The sequence below is a fragment of the Poecilia reticulata genome, chromosome 11 (assembly GCF_904066995.2).
Source record: "Poecilia reticulata chromosome 11, P_reticulata-male-v2, whole genome shotgun sequence".
Lineage (NCBI taxonomy): Eukaryota > Metazoa > Chordata > Actinopteri > Cyprinodontiformes > Poeciliidae > Poecilia > Poecilia reticulata.
In genome coordinates, this window is record NC_088840.1 from 9732928 (window position 1) to 9749762 (window position 16835).

Consider the following 16835-nt stretch of genomic DNA (forward strand, 5'->3'; position numbering starts at 1 on the left):
CCTGGGACCTTCAGTAATCCCTCAGATGAGTCTGGCTGTAGCTTTGCTAGAGTTCTGTGGCTCCCTCTAGCGACAATTTACTTACTTGCAACAGCTTCCCACAACCAACTGTGCAGCAATCATTACATACAAAATAAATACTATTCTTTAAAGCTGCTCCGTAACAAGTGTTGTTCAGTTACGCAAGTTAATCTCAGTGTTTTAGAATATCACTGAAAAGTTCACTTATTTCCGTAATTCAAATTAAAAAGTAAAATACTCCTATATATTATATAAAATGATTACACACAAAGATACGTATTTCAAGGCATGAGACAGGAGTACAAAAAGGTTTGTTATTCTCTATTTTTATTGATGTGTTATCAATACAATCAAGTACTGTAGATTTTGTATAAGCAGACAAACATTTTCAATCAAAAGGAGTGCATTTTATACCCATATTCTATTGCAGAGAGTGCAAGCAATAGTCATGTATAACAACAAAAAAAAAAACATACGCTACTACATTGTACGTGACACGTAAGAAAATAAACGTTCACAAATAATCCTTCACAAACAACTCTAGAATGCTAACTACATGTTACAAAGGCTATTAACTAGTCAATGCTATTAAATACCATTTGTATGTTCTAGGCTTCGGTGGTCAGTTTTGGCATCTCTATTAAATTATCAGTAATGTATAAATACATCTCCATTAATTTCATGTGCAAATGGGAACGGCCGTTTGTGTTTACTGAAAATAAAAACAAACAAATATCCCTTAAAAGAACCGAAGCAAAACCGTTGGGATTCTTTTTTTCTTTTTCGATTGTCGTTTTTTTTTTTTTTTCTTTTTCTTTTTTGTTGTTTAATATAGACAAAAAGGAAACAGTTCAAATATATAATTTGCGTTTTAGGATCTCACTGACACTTGTTAAATGATTTGCACACAATGCAAACTCAGCAAGCAAGTGACATTGTCTGTAAAAAAAAACTTAAGGAAAGAGAGCAATAAGCACGTGTGACTCTCATCAGCGCTTCTTTTGTTCAAAACTAAAAGATGAGTTCGAAAGAACAAAACACACACACACACACACACACACAAAGAAAAAACATACAGCACAAAACAAGTCGTAGAATGTGTTACAGAACCGTGGTGAATGATACACAAGCAGTTGTTGGTGTGCTCATGCTATGTGAAGGAAAGGGTAAGTGCATTATGTTGGTATAAAATACTGATTAGGCACCATCATCACAGAGCAACTTAAAGGGTTACTGTTTGGTGACAGCACTCTGGATCAATTATGGGGGGAGAAAATCTAACAGCATACATTCCTTTTAATTGCAGATCTCAATGTTTGGCACAAAGATCATCTCCATTACCTGTGGTGTAAGGCTGTTTCCTTTCAGTGTAACACGTGTTTGGGCAATGCGAGCAGATTCTATTGGATTTGAGAGAAATAAAAGAGCAGACTTAGGCTTTTCTCTTTAACTCAGTGTTCTTCAAAAGTATCACCTCAACCTTTTCACGTTTCATGCCAGAACCACAAAAATCCAATATAGTGAAGGCGGAATTCAATGTGCAAGATCGTCACGGAGCACGGGACAACTGCGAAGACGACAACGGCCCACCTAAAGTGACAGGTCGCAGACGTAGAGAGGATTAGTCAAAGAAACAGCCAGGAAGTCCATGGTAACTCTGGAGGAGCTGCAGAGAGCCACAGATCAGGTGCAAGAATCCTTTTTGACAGGACATGTACTGGCCTTGCAGTCCACAAAAAAGGTACTTGAGAAAGAAAGCCATGAGAAGTTTTAGTACAGACTGCAACAAGCCGAGCAGGGAGGAGACGGCAGTATAACTCTTTGGAGATGCTTTCTTTTAGACCCATTTTTGACGTAGGAGCCGCGGCAACACTTGAAAGTCGATGATCACATACACCGAGCTTTAATTTCTCGATGTGCAAAAAGCTGGTAGAGGACCCCTAGAGTGAATGAAATAACCGCTGTGAAAGGTGGTTCTGCAAAGTATTCCATCTGGAGCGGTGAGCATAAATCCCTACAGTAAAATACGCTGCAGGTTTTGGTTACGGTATCAAATGTGTAAAAGTTCAAGGCGTGAATTCTTTTGCAAGGCACTGTAAATATGCCAACTTTTGCCCCATGCTGTGCGGACTGTGTGTTTTAGTTTGCTACCAGCTACTGAAATGGGCACATCTCAAAAACCCTTTTTATTTTTCTTGCTTGACTTAGTTCAAGCTCAGGGCTATAGCAAGCCGCGATCCCTTTTGCATGAGACGAAACGTAGAAAAACAGCAAATTCAGTGTTAACCACGTATACTCCTCGATATTATCATCAGAATCTCGTTTCAGCCTTGGCTGTTTTCCACGTCACGTGAATCATCTGTTTCAGTAGCCATTTCTCTTTCTCCTCTCATCAGCAGAGACTCGTGATGTAAAACCTCCTGCGGAATTCCTGCCAAAACCCAGAGGGAGCCAAAGCATTCTGATGTTCCGGTTCTCAAGCGTTCTTGAGGAACATTAACGAAATCATAGCTTTTCCAAAGACTTTGCGAGCTAGTTCAAGTTTGTTATTACGTTCGTTGAAATATTCATGTACTGACTTTTGAAGGGGGACGACATGACACAGCCAAAGACAACAACCACACACATACACCCATACATTTATTGACAGGAGGCTCTTCAATGTTTCATCCAACAGTAGTGAGTAAACACAGAACTCTTACCTCTGACCTGCTGCCTCTTCTAGAAATAAACCAGGGGTTTGTTAAATGTTACACAACCTGTATTTCACAACTGGTGAACTTCTGTTGGTCCCTTTTCTTATTCGCTTAGAAAATCCTTATTTATTCAGACTTTTGGACGTACAGTACCCGTCACAGCTGTTGGCACGGCTGGTAAATGTACGTAAGAATAAGTACTCCTCTTACGGATGAAATAATTTGGGAAAAATCCAACCTTCTATTTGACTGGATTTTGCTCAGAGGGTTAAGAAAAACCCTGTGCATAAATAATTGTTTTTAATCTCACCAATGCCAAATCATACAGTGTTGTCATAGTTTGCCGTTTTGAGTCGATCGGACTCTGTAGAAGCTTATTTTTCGAGAACTCCGAAACTTCCTGTTTACATGTGGTGCAGATTTGATGGGACAAAAGGGGCAGTCATAAAAATTTTAAAGACAACAGAATAAGCCGTTAAATCGAGACAGATGCAGCTTAATGCATCTTATAATGTAGGAAATGGAAACAGAATCCCCAAGGTTCGCAAGGCTCCAAAACAGCGATGTCCAAAGTGAGACCCGGGGGCCATTTGCAGCCCTTGGAAAAGAGTTATGCAAATTTAGAAAGCCAGGACAGGTGGTTGATGCAGATGGAGATTTCTTTTATTTTCAATCTGGGCTAAATTATTTCTGACAAATTAAAATTTTGGAATCAATCTTGGAACAATGGAAAACATTAGGTCTTTTATTAGCCACGATTCTTGCCTCCTTATTAACTGCATAGTAAATAGAACTTCATCCATCCAATGACGCCCAAATATGACATTAAATAGTTTATTACATTTGGCTAAATAAGGGGAAGTATTTTCAAGAAACAATTGGCACAAATCTTGTTCTTATTGTCGATAATAGCCAATTGGGTTCTCTATTTTTTTCAGCAAAGCTCAAAAGAATCAACAAATTGGATATCCTTTCTTAGTCAACTGTGCCTCTATATGATTCATTTATTGTTGAAGAGGTAAAAAAGTTTTTCTTATTTTAACTTTTAAGGAATTTCTTTACTTAAAGGTGACTTTTTTTCCTTCTAGCAAATGAGCATGATCAATCTAAAGAACAATTTTTTTTCTAAAAACCCCAGTTTACAGTGTTAAGCCTCTGTACAAGTTTACTAGAAGTGCCAAAAATCACAGATGGCATACATATAGGCATTTTGTTTGAAATTTATCAGCATCTCCAGTTCTGAAGTACACTCAAGCTTTTACCATTTTCACATATTTTTTCTCTAATAAGAAGAAAGGGACATTTCTGGCATTGTGTTTTGAACTGGTAAGTGATGTAGAATTATTCGTTTATAGAATATCCTTTTGAATCAGATGTATGAAAGACTGAGTATCGGGGAAAACAAAATCTCTGGTGCAACAAGACAGTGCAAATGAAAAAAAAAATCAATCCAAGCTAATCTAACAGTAGACAGTCTTTACTGTCCATTTGCAGATGCTTTTGTTATACATTTCTTACTGTAAAATACAGACTCTATTCACATCCAAATTTATCTCAAACTACAAAAAAACCCAGAAACAAAACAGCACCCAATACGTTCATATACCAACAAATAATAAAGTATAAATTTCTCTTTAGAAATTTAGAAGTTTGGGCAAAATAAAAGTGTTGGAGGACCAAATGCCTTGATTTCTTTTCACAGAACAAACTGTGATCCTGTGTTGAAGTGTTACTCTTTGTGCAGGTTTTTTTTTTCCTTTTTTTTTTTTTTTTTCAAATAATTATTTAAATTATACACACAGAAGCGACTGCTGCCGGGGAAACGTGTCTCCCTCCCGCCCCACTTTTTGGTGACCATATTGTCTGACAGTATGTGCAGTCACACGGGAAGGTCTGTTACTCACTCGTTACGTGTAAGGCACTTACAAGTCTAAATCCAACAGACAAAAGCGATACCGATGACAAGGTTCAAATAAGAACAAAATATGACAATATAATAATTAAAATTATATAGGCTAAAAAACATCACAAAATATAACCCAAAACATACATTTGAAGGACATTAAAAGAACACAGTATAACAATCCTTCCCCTGCCTTTTAACATGTCATATAGAATTCACAATTTTTATTTTTTTTTCAAACTGAGACTGTTGGAGGTGAGAGAAATAATGTGATTGTAAGATTTTTTTTAACATGTTATGGGGTTTTTTTGTTTCTATTATGGCTGCAGGTGTCTTGGGTATAGGGCTGATCTGAGTCACAAATATAGGAACTTTTTTTTTTTTAAAGAAGAAAAGGTTATGTGGGACAGAGCAGGAATCCTGAAAAGGAGGAGTGGATGTACTCGGTAGAGTAAAGGCCGTTTGCTTGATCTGAGGGCATTTGAACCCATACCTCGTCACCTTCTTTAAGCTCTAGGACTGCACTGCCAGATGCTTGGTCCATGTAGCCTTTTTTGTATTCATCGTAGGTATAAGTGGCTGGCACATTGTTCTTGTACAAAGCCACCCACAGGCTAGTTCCCTTCACGTGCATGTGGTACGCAAAGTAGTAGACGCCAGATAAAGGAGCGGTGAAGATGCCAGTAGAAGTGCTGTAAGCATTTTGTCCATTATACAGGGTCCTATCAAATTTGATTGGCAGGGCCGAAGGTGGGAATGGTGTGGTGAGAATAGCAGTGAACGCTGGCGCTAGTGAGGCAGAGAGAACTTGAGTGTATGCAGGACCCTTCCTGTCCCCAGGTACTTCTTCCCCACCCAGTCCTGCATCAGTGACCCCTGCAGCAACAGTTTGGCCATTTCCTGGAGGGCCAGGAGGTCCAGGAGGACCAGGTGGACCAGGAATACCATTAAGCCCAGAAGACCCTGGTTTTCCTGGTGGACCTTGTGGACCCATTGATCCCTTGTCACCCAGTTTGCCTAACCCTGGAGGCCCTGGAAGTCCAGCTTCTCCCCTTGGTCCAGGGGCACCCTGTGGGCCCATTGGACCCATAGGCCCTTGGAGACCAGGAATTCCTGACTGGCCTCTGGGGCCTGGAGTCCCTATAAAGCCTCCCTCACCTTTAGGCCCTGGAGAACCTGTCAACCCTGGATTCCCAGGTTGGCCAATTTGCCCTGGCTCACCTTTAGGGCCTGGTTTACCAATAGAACCATTAGGTCCAGAGATACCCTTTTCACCTGGGAAACCAGGTCGCCCAGGAATTCCACTGGGGCCTTGGTCACCTTTGAGTCCAGGCAGTCCTGGGGGTCCCTTGGGTCCTAGCTCTCCCTTCAGCCCTGGCATTCCATGTTTTCCTGGAAGTCCCATTGGACCTTGAATGCCTTGTGGTCCTGGTTGTCCGTCAAGACCTGGCACCCCAATTGGACCCACTATTCCTTGTTCTCCCTTGTCCCCAGGGACACCTGGAAATCCACCATGACCCTTTTCCCCCTTTGGCCCATTAAGACCAGGTTTTCCATAGCCAGGTGCGCCAGGAGTTCCAGGATTTCCTCTGGTCCCCTGTTCACCCTTGGGACCCACAGGGCCCGGTGTTCCTGGAAGTCCATCTAGACCAGGCTTCCCCAACCCAGCTGGCCCAGGAAGACCTTGTAGACCTGGTGGCCCAGGCTGTCCTGGTTCTCCTAGATTTCCTGGCAGTCCTTCATCACCTTTAAGTCCAGGCGGTCCTGGTAAACCTTTCTGTCCTGGTTTGCCAATACCTGGAAAACCAGGGGGTCCTGTACTGCCTTTTAGACCTGGTGGCCCCCTGATACCTGGAATTCCTGGTTTCCCATTACCATTTTCACCCTTAAGTCCACGTTCACCTGGTGGGCCAGAAATACCTTTTAATCCTGGCTCACCCCGAGTTCCAGGAGGACCTCTGATACCTGGGAGCCCAGGTTTTCCATTCAGTGATAAACCAGCAGGGCCTGGAACACCAGGGGGCCCAGGAAGTCCACGGGGACCTGGCTCACCACGAGGTCCAACCTCACCATTAACTCCTGGCATTCCATTTGGCCCAATCTTTCCTGGGAGACCTGGGAGTCCAGGCTTACCAATTCCTGTAAAGCCTGGAGGTCCCTGAGGCCCTGGTTGTCCATTGAGACCTGGTTTTCCCAGTCCAGGCTTTCCTGGTAATCCTGGTGGCCCAGCAGGGCCTCTTGGTCCAGGTTTCCCTTGAGGACCTGGTTCCCCTTTCATCATAGGTGGCATATCTAGAAAACAAAAATCAAGTAGTTAGAGTAATCATTGCTTTCCCTCTTTTTTATTTAGCAAAGAATTAAAGCCATTTAAGTTATTCCACAGTGTAATCCTGTTTGCAGCTCTCTTTTACAGTACTTTTATCATAGCGTGTTTCCCCGAAAGTAAGACAGTGTCTTACTTTCTTTTTATCCCCAAAAGCCCCACTATGTCTTACTTTCGTGGTATGTCTTATATTGGAAAAAAATTGTCGAATTTTTTGTTTTAACCATAAAATTAACATTTATTAACAACCTGAACAGTATTGTATTCACCACAAAACAGTTTATAAAAGGAAGTGCAGGGGACGGCGCGGTGACGTATGGAGAGGGGGACGGTGCGGACGTGGGCAGGAGGCGGCGCGCAGCTAGATGAGAGGGAGGCGGCAATACCCCCATGTTTCCCCGTCTTACTTTCGGTGTACGGCTTATATTAGACGACCCCCCTGAACCCCCCGATACGTCTTACAATCGGGGGTGTCTTACTATCGGGGAAACACGGTAGTAATATTGTTCTTACAATAACTGTTTTAGATGTCACACATCTGCTGACACCATGTCACCATGTTAACATTAAATTAAGTATTTTAAACAATCTTTTTATTGTTTTCTTTTTCATACATATACAACAACAAGATATAGATTCATTAATATAATATGATTATAAACCAATTATGGAATAATATTTGGGATACATGAAAGACACAAATCATATAAAGAAGCTGAAGCCTATATGAATGAATTTCAGCTATAAAATCAGAAAGCATTTTTTCGATTGAAAATTTGACTTCAGATCGTTGAAGTGCCTTTCAGCACAACAATCTCTAGAACTTTAACTCTGACATTCAACATGTAACCTAGAGCTTATACTCCCCTCTGCTGGTACTGCATAAGTCTTGCAGCCATTTGTACTTTTGAAATAAGAAACATGAAATCAAACACATTAAACTAGAAAGTATACAACAAAAGAAAAACACTGATAACAATTTACCAAAGGCTGTTAAACAAAAGTTTGGGCCATCCAGAAATTGTTTTCTACATGCACTCAGTGTTTATGGTGACAATCAAAGTTTAGTTCAGTCATTATATTTCTTTCTTGATGAATTAAAAAGAAAGTCTAATTTGCAATATTCATTTGGTTAATTTTTAAAAAGTACATTTTTATTAATTTACATAATGTGACACTTTAAAATCCAACCTAATTTCTAAGTATTACTTTTCTTTATGTTACAGAAGACATTTCTTTTGTTTGTTTGCTTTCTTAAGAATTTAATGAGTATTATTTTTTAAAAGTATTATTTTTTAAAAGATACTTTAATAAAAAAAATGTCTTTATCTCTTTCTGCACATTTATTTGTATTTCTAAAGTCTGCATGTTTGTGAATCAGGCAACAATATAGGGATGTAGTGAGGACTCTTGACCACTGAGTGGCAGTAAAATCACACATCCTATTTGAACCATTTATCAAAGAGCAGTGTTTAGTACTCAGGTCTGAGCTCACTATTCACAGAAGAAAAGGAATCCCTGTGGTCTTGTTAACGCTCCTGACAGATCTTTGAAGTTTCAGCGGGAGTTAAATGTGCTAAATGTCACCATCAAATAGTCTCCCCATCTCACTCATCTTTTCTTTCTTTTTTAAACACCTTTTTATGTAATTACATTTGCTTTGAAATTTGCTTTGAAAACTGGGCCTCTGATTACATTCGCCACTTCTCACATGATCCAGAACTGGTCAGGTACACTTTAAGTCCAATTTGATCATCAAGGCGGATGATAGTATGCATTTGTTGTACAGTGATGGCTACCAACCTCACCACCCCATCTCTATTCTTCTTCCCTTATTAATTTATTTTCTTTCCTGGGAAATATGTGATAAAAAACATTGCCGTAACGGCATCCAGATGGTGTGAGGAAAAACTAGCCCCGTTCACTCACTTCAACTAACATTTTACAATCGGACCTTTAATAGGCCCCTACTGAGCAATGCCAGATTCCAGAGGAGGGATATTTGTGTACGTTGAACATAGGCTTCAAATATTAGGTCTATTTACAGAAAGAGAATAGACCTATTAGGTTGCAGAATGGCTGTGCGGTCTTTTCCTTCGTGTGGTTTGCAGAACGTGAAAACAAATGACAGTGAAAAGAGGGATTACTTACCAACATAATGTCCCTTGCCCTCTCGAAATGGAGGTCCAACAGGTCCTTTCATCATGGGCTGCATGTACTTCACGTGAGGGATGGGTGGGTAACCTCCAGCAAAAGCACGGCCCCCAAGCATCAGCAGCACGCAGACAGGAGCCAACAGCATGGTCACCAGCATCCCAAGCTTCTCATACACACAAAGATCTGTAGGTGAGAGAGGAAGGCAAGTTGAAACAATGTTCTGATACAAAGGTTTTCATCTATGAGCTTCGATGGACCTTTTTCAACTCTCTTGCATTGCATTAAACATCCATAAAATTGTTTTTTTTTTTTTTTCAATTTTGAAGTATTACAAATTTCTAAAGTACACCATATTGGCAAAAGTATTTGATCACTCATTCAAGTCAATGAATTTATGAGTCCAATCACATCCATACCCCCCAATGTGAAAAATCAGATTGCTTCTGCAAACATTTATGAAAGAATGACTCGCTCTCAGGAGCTAATGTGAATTACCGTTTAGTTAGGTAACAGGGTGCCACCTGGCAACAAGCCAAGTTCTAAAAACGTAGTTTTATATAGAATCTGAAGAAATGTCTAGTGAATTATTGTTTTATGGTTAGAAAGGCCTGGTTGGTTACATTTTTATGAAGTCTTTTATGAGGACTTTTCAGATGATCAAAAACAACTACCACTGATCACTATAATTAAGTTATGTGCGATATTGTCTCTGATCAAGACAAAAATTCTGACTGGCCCTTTAAAACTGGACACTTATGCTATGTTTACACAAGACTTCTCTCTGGAATCATTTCGGATGTTGATTGGTGAAAAGTTCCGTGTTTATACAGCATCGCTAAGACATTTAATCTGTTGTTGTTAATGCCAGGGCACTAAATGGCACTGTGATTCTAGCTGCATGTTGTGGAAGCAAGCATGTGCTTTTGATACCTTAGCTTCCACCTCACTAACTTGTACCTCATATAACGGTAACCCATCTACAATGAACCAAGTGCTCATGCAACACATACACATTTCGTAGCAAATGTTATGTTAGTCTGAATAGGTTAAGTAGCACATAAAACACAATGCAATCCGCCATTGTTTTACTTGAGTTTGTTCTTGCATATGTAGAACAAACTCTGCAGCGTTTGCAGCGTTTGTGTGCTTTCACATCTGCGGAGTTCTTCGCACCTCCACGGGGGGCTTCCCAAAAACTCCCACTCAGAGTGGGCTTCAAAAAGTGCCGGTGTCAGAGAGTCCAGTCAGTGGAGACGTGTAAACGAGTGGCTGGATCTCAACAAAAATGTTTTGGTTTCACCGAAAAGCAGCTCTGTGTAAAGGTGGCATTGGATACTAGTAATAACATGCTTGGAAACACAATCCAAAAACTGGATTGTGTTTTCAGAAAATAAGAAAGTTTGGTAAACTACTATTAAAAACCACTTCAAAAGATTGCAATGTAATCTGGGTCATTGGAAAATAGATGCCGTGAAATGTGTGGTGGCTGTGGAGCTTTATATCATGACTGCCATGTTTCTAATTCCCTAAGTTTCAAGCTCAAATATTTTTACACAGACTCCTTTCCATTCGGTATGTAGCTTATGTTAGCAGCAGCATGCTTTTATTTTTATTTTTCTAACTGAACCTTTCAACGGGGACAACTTTAGATCTTTATAATCTTAGGCATCCCACAGTATACATTTCTGTCAACTCAAATTAACCTCAGGTAAAGACGGCCACATTGCCTTTGGCCAAATATTTTTACAGCCATGGCCCTATGTTAACAGGAAAACCACCTGAGGACACTTGGCATGTTTTTGGTCTTAAAAAACATGCAATGTTAAGTGTGTGCAACTGGATTCAACCTGCAAATCCAAGATGCATTCCCAATCCAACTCTACCCCCAAGCTGTTAAGCCCTATTTGGACTAAGGAGTTAGGTTTTTAATGATTTGGAATGCAAAATGTATTTTGAGGCTCAGACTAACTGCTTATAAATGCCAACCAAATCACCACTTTATTAGGCAAGGAAATTCTGTAAATGTGGTTAATTTTTATTGCATAGCAAACATTTTTACATAGAGGTTTATTGAGGCAATTAGCACGCAGCTGTGCTGTACTTTTACAGCACCGTATAACAAGTTTGCAAAAGACAGGTGCTGAATATTTAAGTGGAAAAGACAAAATTAAGGAGAAACACAAAGCGTTCTAACATGTTTTGGTGAAGGTACACAACAAATACAATAAACCAGTCTAGTAATCGCCTTGAATAAAAGATTCATTGAGTGCTGCTGGAAATCACAAGAAGAAAAAATAATGCTAACAGGAAGTCGTGACAGTCAAAAATTTAAGTTTGACACTTATAATTTGACTCACCAAACATCTGACGGAAGGTGCTCAGATCATATTAGGCCAAAATTAAATACTCCAGCAAATATGCAAAATGCTATGCGTACAAGAATACTAACATTGGACATCTCACTCAACGCACCGTCCCCACTTTGAAACATGGTGGTGGTAGCATCATGATCTGAGGATTTCTAAACCTGTCGCTGGGATGGAAGTCTATCTTCCACTGGGATGATAACACTCAACACTCAGTCAGACCTACAACAAAACGATTTGGATCAAAGTGTACTCACGTCGTACAACGGCCCAGTCAAAGCCCAGGACTAAGTCCAAATAGGTATGTGTTGCAAAATTAGACAAGAGCATCCTTTAAGAGTTTTCTTTGCAAAAATAATGAAGAAAACATATTTTTAAAGACGATGCTCTGCCTTTGTTGTTCTTCTACATAAAGTCCCAATCAAAACACACCGAGGTTTACAGCTGTAATGTGACAAAATGTGAAAAGGTTCCACTCATACAAGTACGTTTTTCACACCACTCTATACTTGTCACAACATTCCTTCACAGTTTACGTGTATGTCAGGACACGTGTGTGCAGTAGCAGCATCATGTTTCTCTTTCTATGAAATTGGGTAATTTATAGTGGGGGAAAAGGCTCTTTTTCCCCTCAAGTAATTGCGAGACGGTTACTTCCACAGCGTTTGTGGTTGTCACTTGCTTGTTTTCCTCTCAGCACGGGAGAGAAAAGTTTGCGCAATGAAAAGTTTGCGCAATGAAACTTTTGCTCCGAGGCAAAGCATTCACATGAACATAAGTTGACATCTTCTAATTTGACAATTACATGTCATTACACAAAATGGTTAATTGGCAACAGGATTGGAAGTAATTTGGGAATACATAGCACGCTTTAAATCACAAGCACTTAGGAAAAGAGGTGTGTTCATTGGCACCACATGTGCTGAGATTAGCCTGAAGTCTGCGATTTCTTTTGGGAACTAAAGCTAGATAGCCCAAATTCTTGATTTACGGCCATTTACCAAGGAATTCCTCCAGCTGTTTATTTGAGATTCATCATAAATATCTGTAGCTTGTGTTTGTTTATGCATTTGGGAGACTACAGATCTTCACTCAAAGGAAACACGAGGAATGCAAAGAAAGAAGAGATGTTAAGAAAAATAAATAAGGGAAGGCAGACAGTATTAGTGAGACAGTGTTTGGTGGCTGGCCGACTTTCTGGCTGGCTGGCAAGGAAGCTTGTCTGGTGTGGGGGTCTGTGGTTTCAGCGCAAATGCGCAGTAATTTAAGAGGCAGGTCTGAATGCCCGCTGTTTTGCAAGCAAAAGAGTTGAACTCTAGAGAAATACAGTGTCCTCAAACCTTATAGACAAAGAAGAATTTCAATGCATTGAAATGTTCTGGAAAAAAAATGTGTTAAAAAAATCTTAGTTTTTTTGTTGTTGTACCAAATCACTTGTGTTACAACATTGGCATCACTTTTTTCCTTTCTTTTTTTTTTTTTTTGATAATTCATTATTTTCATTCATTTTGTTCATCTGAGGTGTAGGAACTTCCTGTTTTCCTGGGTTAGAAATATGACTCTGGCTCATGAAAATGCCTTGATAAGAGCCATTGATTTATATCTCTGCTCGGTGGTGATTCTTACATAAACAGTGCAATGGGCGAGACCCACCTTCAGCCAATCTCTAAGCAATCAAAATCACAGGAGGTCATTTCTAATGCTGCTCTGGGCAGCTGCCTATATGGCCTATGGCCAAAGGCATGACTGGCAATTTATAGGCAAAACTCCACCCCAGCCCAAAATGTCTTTTTTTAAACCCTTTCTCCCACCATTCCTGACCTGTAACAGCCTGCTGAAGATAAACATCCCTACAGCATGGTATTAAAACATTTTTTATTTGAGAAGTTGTGTTCAGGGTGATGTCCAATATTGTTTTTTGCTCTTTAAAGTGTTTCACATATTGGTCATAGAGATCAGCAGTCTGTTAATTGGTGGCACTGGATTTTGTTCTGTGTCAGAGTGAAGGGAACTAAAAAGAAATGTCTATTTTATCTTTTTTATGAAACAACTCTGTTGGTTTGTCACACAAAATCCAAATGAAATACTTTGGGGCTTGTCACCGTAACATGAGAAAGTATGGATAAGTTCAAGAGATATTTACTTCAATATGTGAGAAAAAATAAAACGGCCACAGTGTACTCCAAAATATTGCAGTAGACCATCAAAGGTTGAAGATAAACTTCTACTTGTTCAGTAAACCTCACAGACCTATATCTAGAAACCACCTGACATTGACGTGATGCCTGCAATTATCACCTTTCATGAACGTGAGTTATACGGCTCTGGTGCAATGTCTTAAAAAGCTCAGGAGGGCTGCAATGACTACCGAAGAATGAGCTGCAGCGTCCAAACTGTAATTTAGCAGCACCTCAAGAGGACTGAGCTGACATGCCAGAGAGACGCAGACAACCCCGACGACTGAAGCCAAGCACTCACTGCGCCGTCTACCCACTAATGCAACGAACAGCGGCGGAGAGGTTTGACCCGACGAGCAGGGCCTACGTTTAACCCCTAAGCCGTACATGTGCCGGTGCAGACTGCCAGACGTTTCCCAAACCACGTGCCACAGAGAGATTACAGATAAACCCCGAGCGTGAGGATTTGGCGTCACGGTCAGGAAGAGGAGGCGCTTGTTACGAGCCTGCGCAGGCGGGAGGGGTCGGCACCTCGACGTTGCGTGAGGTCAACTTTTACAAAAAACACGGAATACGACAATCGGGTCGAGCGGTGCTCGAATAGTTTTGGTTCCAACCACAGACCTCGGAGAGAACCAAACGTTAATTCTGACAAAACTTTCGGCTGATTCATCCAATTCTGATAAACCTCAGCCACAGCGGTAACCATAATGAATTCTAACTCAACCATGAACCCACACGGCTGGCAGGCGGCTTCTCAACCACAGCCACCTTCTTTCACCAAACTTTCCCTCTCTTTGCACATATCTCATGCAAACCAAGAGAGGTGGAGGGAGCCGTTTTCACACGCATAAAGAGAGAGAGCACTGGCTCAGTCTAGACATAACAGCATTTACAGGTTCTAAATATTTTCACTAAGAAGGCAAGCACACGTGCACGATGCCAAGAAAAGCCTTTAAACTTAAAAAGGGGCTCAAACGTCTGCACAACTGCTGGCAAGAAAACATGAAATCACCACTTCTGGAGGATGTTTACTCAGCTGTTTTATCTTGTAGAAAAGAAAATCCCAGACATGACACAAACTTTTTTTTATTTTTTTATCTTGTAGCAACATCGAACATTCTGTCTTTTAAAAACATGTCTTAAAAAGATCTTTGAACTTTAACTTAATTGCTTTTTTAGGCTCAAGTGTAGAAACTTGAAGAATAACATAACTAGTAATTTGACACATCTTTTGGCTTTTGTGGCAGCTTAAATGCTATGAGTTCTGACTTTTACCGTTGAAAAAAAAACATATTCAATCTGCAGTGAATGAACAATGAACATCTCACACAAAAGATACAATAACATATTAACACCACATAAACATTTTCATATCTGTAAATTCCAACTTCAAAGTATTTCATTGGCATAAAGCAGTACTCTGCAACCTGCAGCTATGGATTAATTAATTAATTGGACCCTGCAAAAATGGCTCTTGATACCGTAGGCCAAAAGCTAAACATAAAGGTCATAAAAATACATAGTTTTAGCTGTTTTACATGTGTTTTCATGCAATATCTGCATAGCATTTCCACAACAGAATGAAACAAATGGTCTGCATCGTACCAAAGATGCACATTGTGTTAAATAATTTGGTAAATCACTCCAGAGGTCACGTAATTAGTAAATAGAGTTGATAAATGAAATTCTTCCGTGAAGATATAAAAATTCTATGCGGAGACACTGTCCAATCTGACCAGGGTTACGGAAGAGCAGGAAAGAAGTCGCGACTTAGGCCAAAACAAGTTCAGCTGTTCAGCAGCGAAAGGTGATTCTGTCTAAATACAAATGCAATTTTCTTTTAGGATTTCATTTGAAAAGGATTTGAAAAGTAAAGTTAGATTTTTTTCCTTCTCTTTCACCAAAGATGTTTGACTTGTGTTGGCATATCGTATCATGTTTTGGTAAAAATGCATACATTTTTTGTGGTTGTGACATGACAAAATGTGGAAATGTTGAATTCTTGCGAAGCACTGTAAATTTTGCAGAAAAACATCTTGTTCTAAGATCGTGTTCATTTTGAATTCCAACCATCAAAACCCCCAGACTGCTTGCTGGCCATACCATCAAGCTGACGTGTCTGAATTGCGCTTTTGCAACATTATGGTCTGCGGTGGGATGCATTTTTCATTCCTTAAACAACAAAAAATAACTTTGTCATCACCAAACCTAGCTTTGAATGACGGATAATTGCATTTTGTAGGAATAATGAATGTCATCTCTCAGTGTTAACAGCTTTTGGACTGGATCTCATTACCGTCAAACAATCTCTGGAATGATTTGAAATTTGTGATTTAGAACCAATTTTTCTTATTTTTTTCTCATCTGTCACATACAGTATGTGATTTTCGTTTCTTCTAAAAAGGTGCTAATTAGGAGACAGGTTTAGTTTAGCTTTTTATGGGAATCAGCCTTCAGTACAATTTTTTTTCAAATCCGGTTTTCTTTTCTTTTGCCTGTCTCTGTACACACTTCCACTTTCAACATCCTTCTGTGCTCTTCCTGTAAATAAACTGCAATGCACACAAACACTTCCGAGAAGGCCTTTTGTGTATCATGTCATTTGTCTCAGTAATGAAGGATTTTGATCATTTATGGACCCATAACAACTAAATGTCTGCAATGAGTTAAATTAACTGTGTATGATTTTTGTTTTTCAGAGGTTGTGTTCCCTCCTATTTCAATCACTTATATTTCTGATGGACAACTTGGATGGGACTTGACAGAATATGAAACAAGTCAAATTAAAATATAACCACATTTCTTTACAGTAAGTTATGAGTAAATTAAATATCCATTATATGAAGTCATTAGTTGCAGCACAAAATGTTATCATAGTAGGTACAAATTAAAGGTGAATTAATCTTGTGGCAGTCAGCTCTGCTTTTACCTGAAAGACTTGTGTATTTAAACCCCCCCCCCCCGCAATAATATGATAAACAGAAAGGAGAAAAGTCTATAACCTGAAAACTGAGTATTTTTGAGGTTTTATTTGGAGCCTGCCTCCTTTCAATGAGGTAATTCTTCCCTCAGCCTGATGAGCACTTGGAGGTGTCGGATCGTGGTATATTATTTGAGCTGTGGTCACAGTCCCTGTGTCTTTGAATCCAAGGCATATTTCTCCACATTATAAAATAATCACCAGAGGAA

The 16835-nt window shown here is 39.8% G+C and overlaps 1 protein-coding gene across 1 annotated transcript in view; it reads right to left on the minus strand.

The window, feature by feature from the left end:
• Positions 1-321: 321 nt before the first annotated feature.
• Positions 322-16835, minus strand: part of col8a2 (collagen, type VIII, alpha 2) — a 49291-nt gene continuing 32777 nt past the window's right edge. The window contains exons 2-3 of the mRNA XM_008421610.3: positions 9095-9283; positions 322-6912 (exon numbers count right to left, since the gene is read on the minus strand). Coding sequence (XP_008419832.1) covers positions 5018-6912; positions 9095-9257 — 2058 coding nt within the window. The 5' untranslated portion in view covers positions 9258-9283 and the 3' untranslated portion in view covers positions 322-5017. The remainder of the gene's footprint in view (positions 6913-9094; positions 9284-16835) is intronic.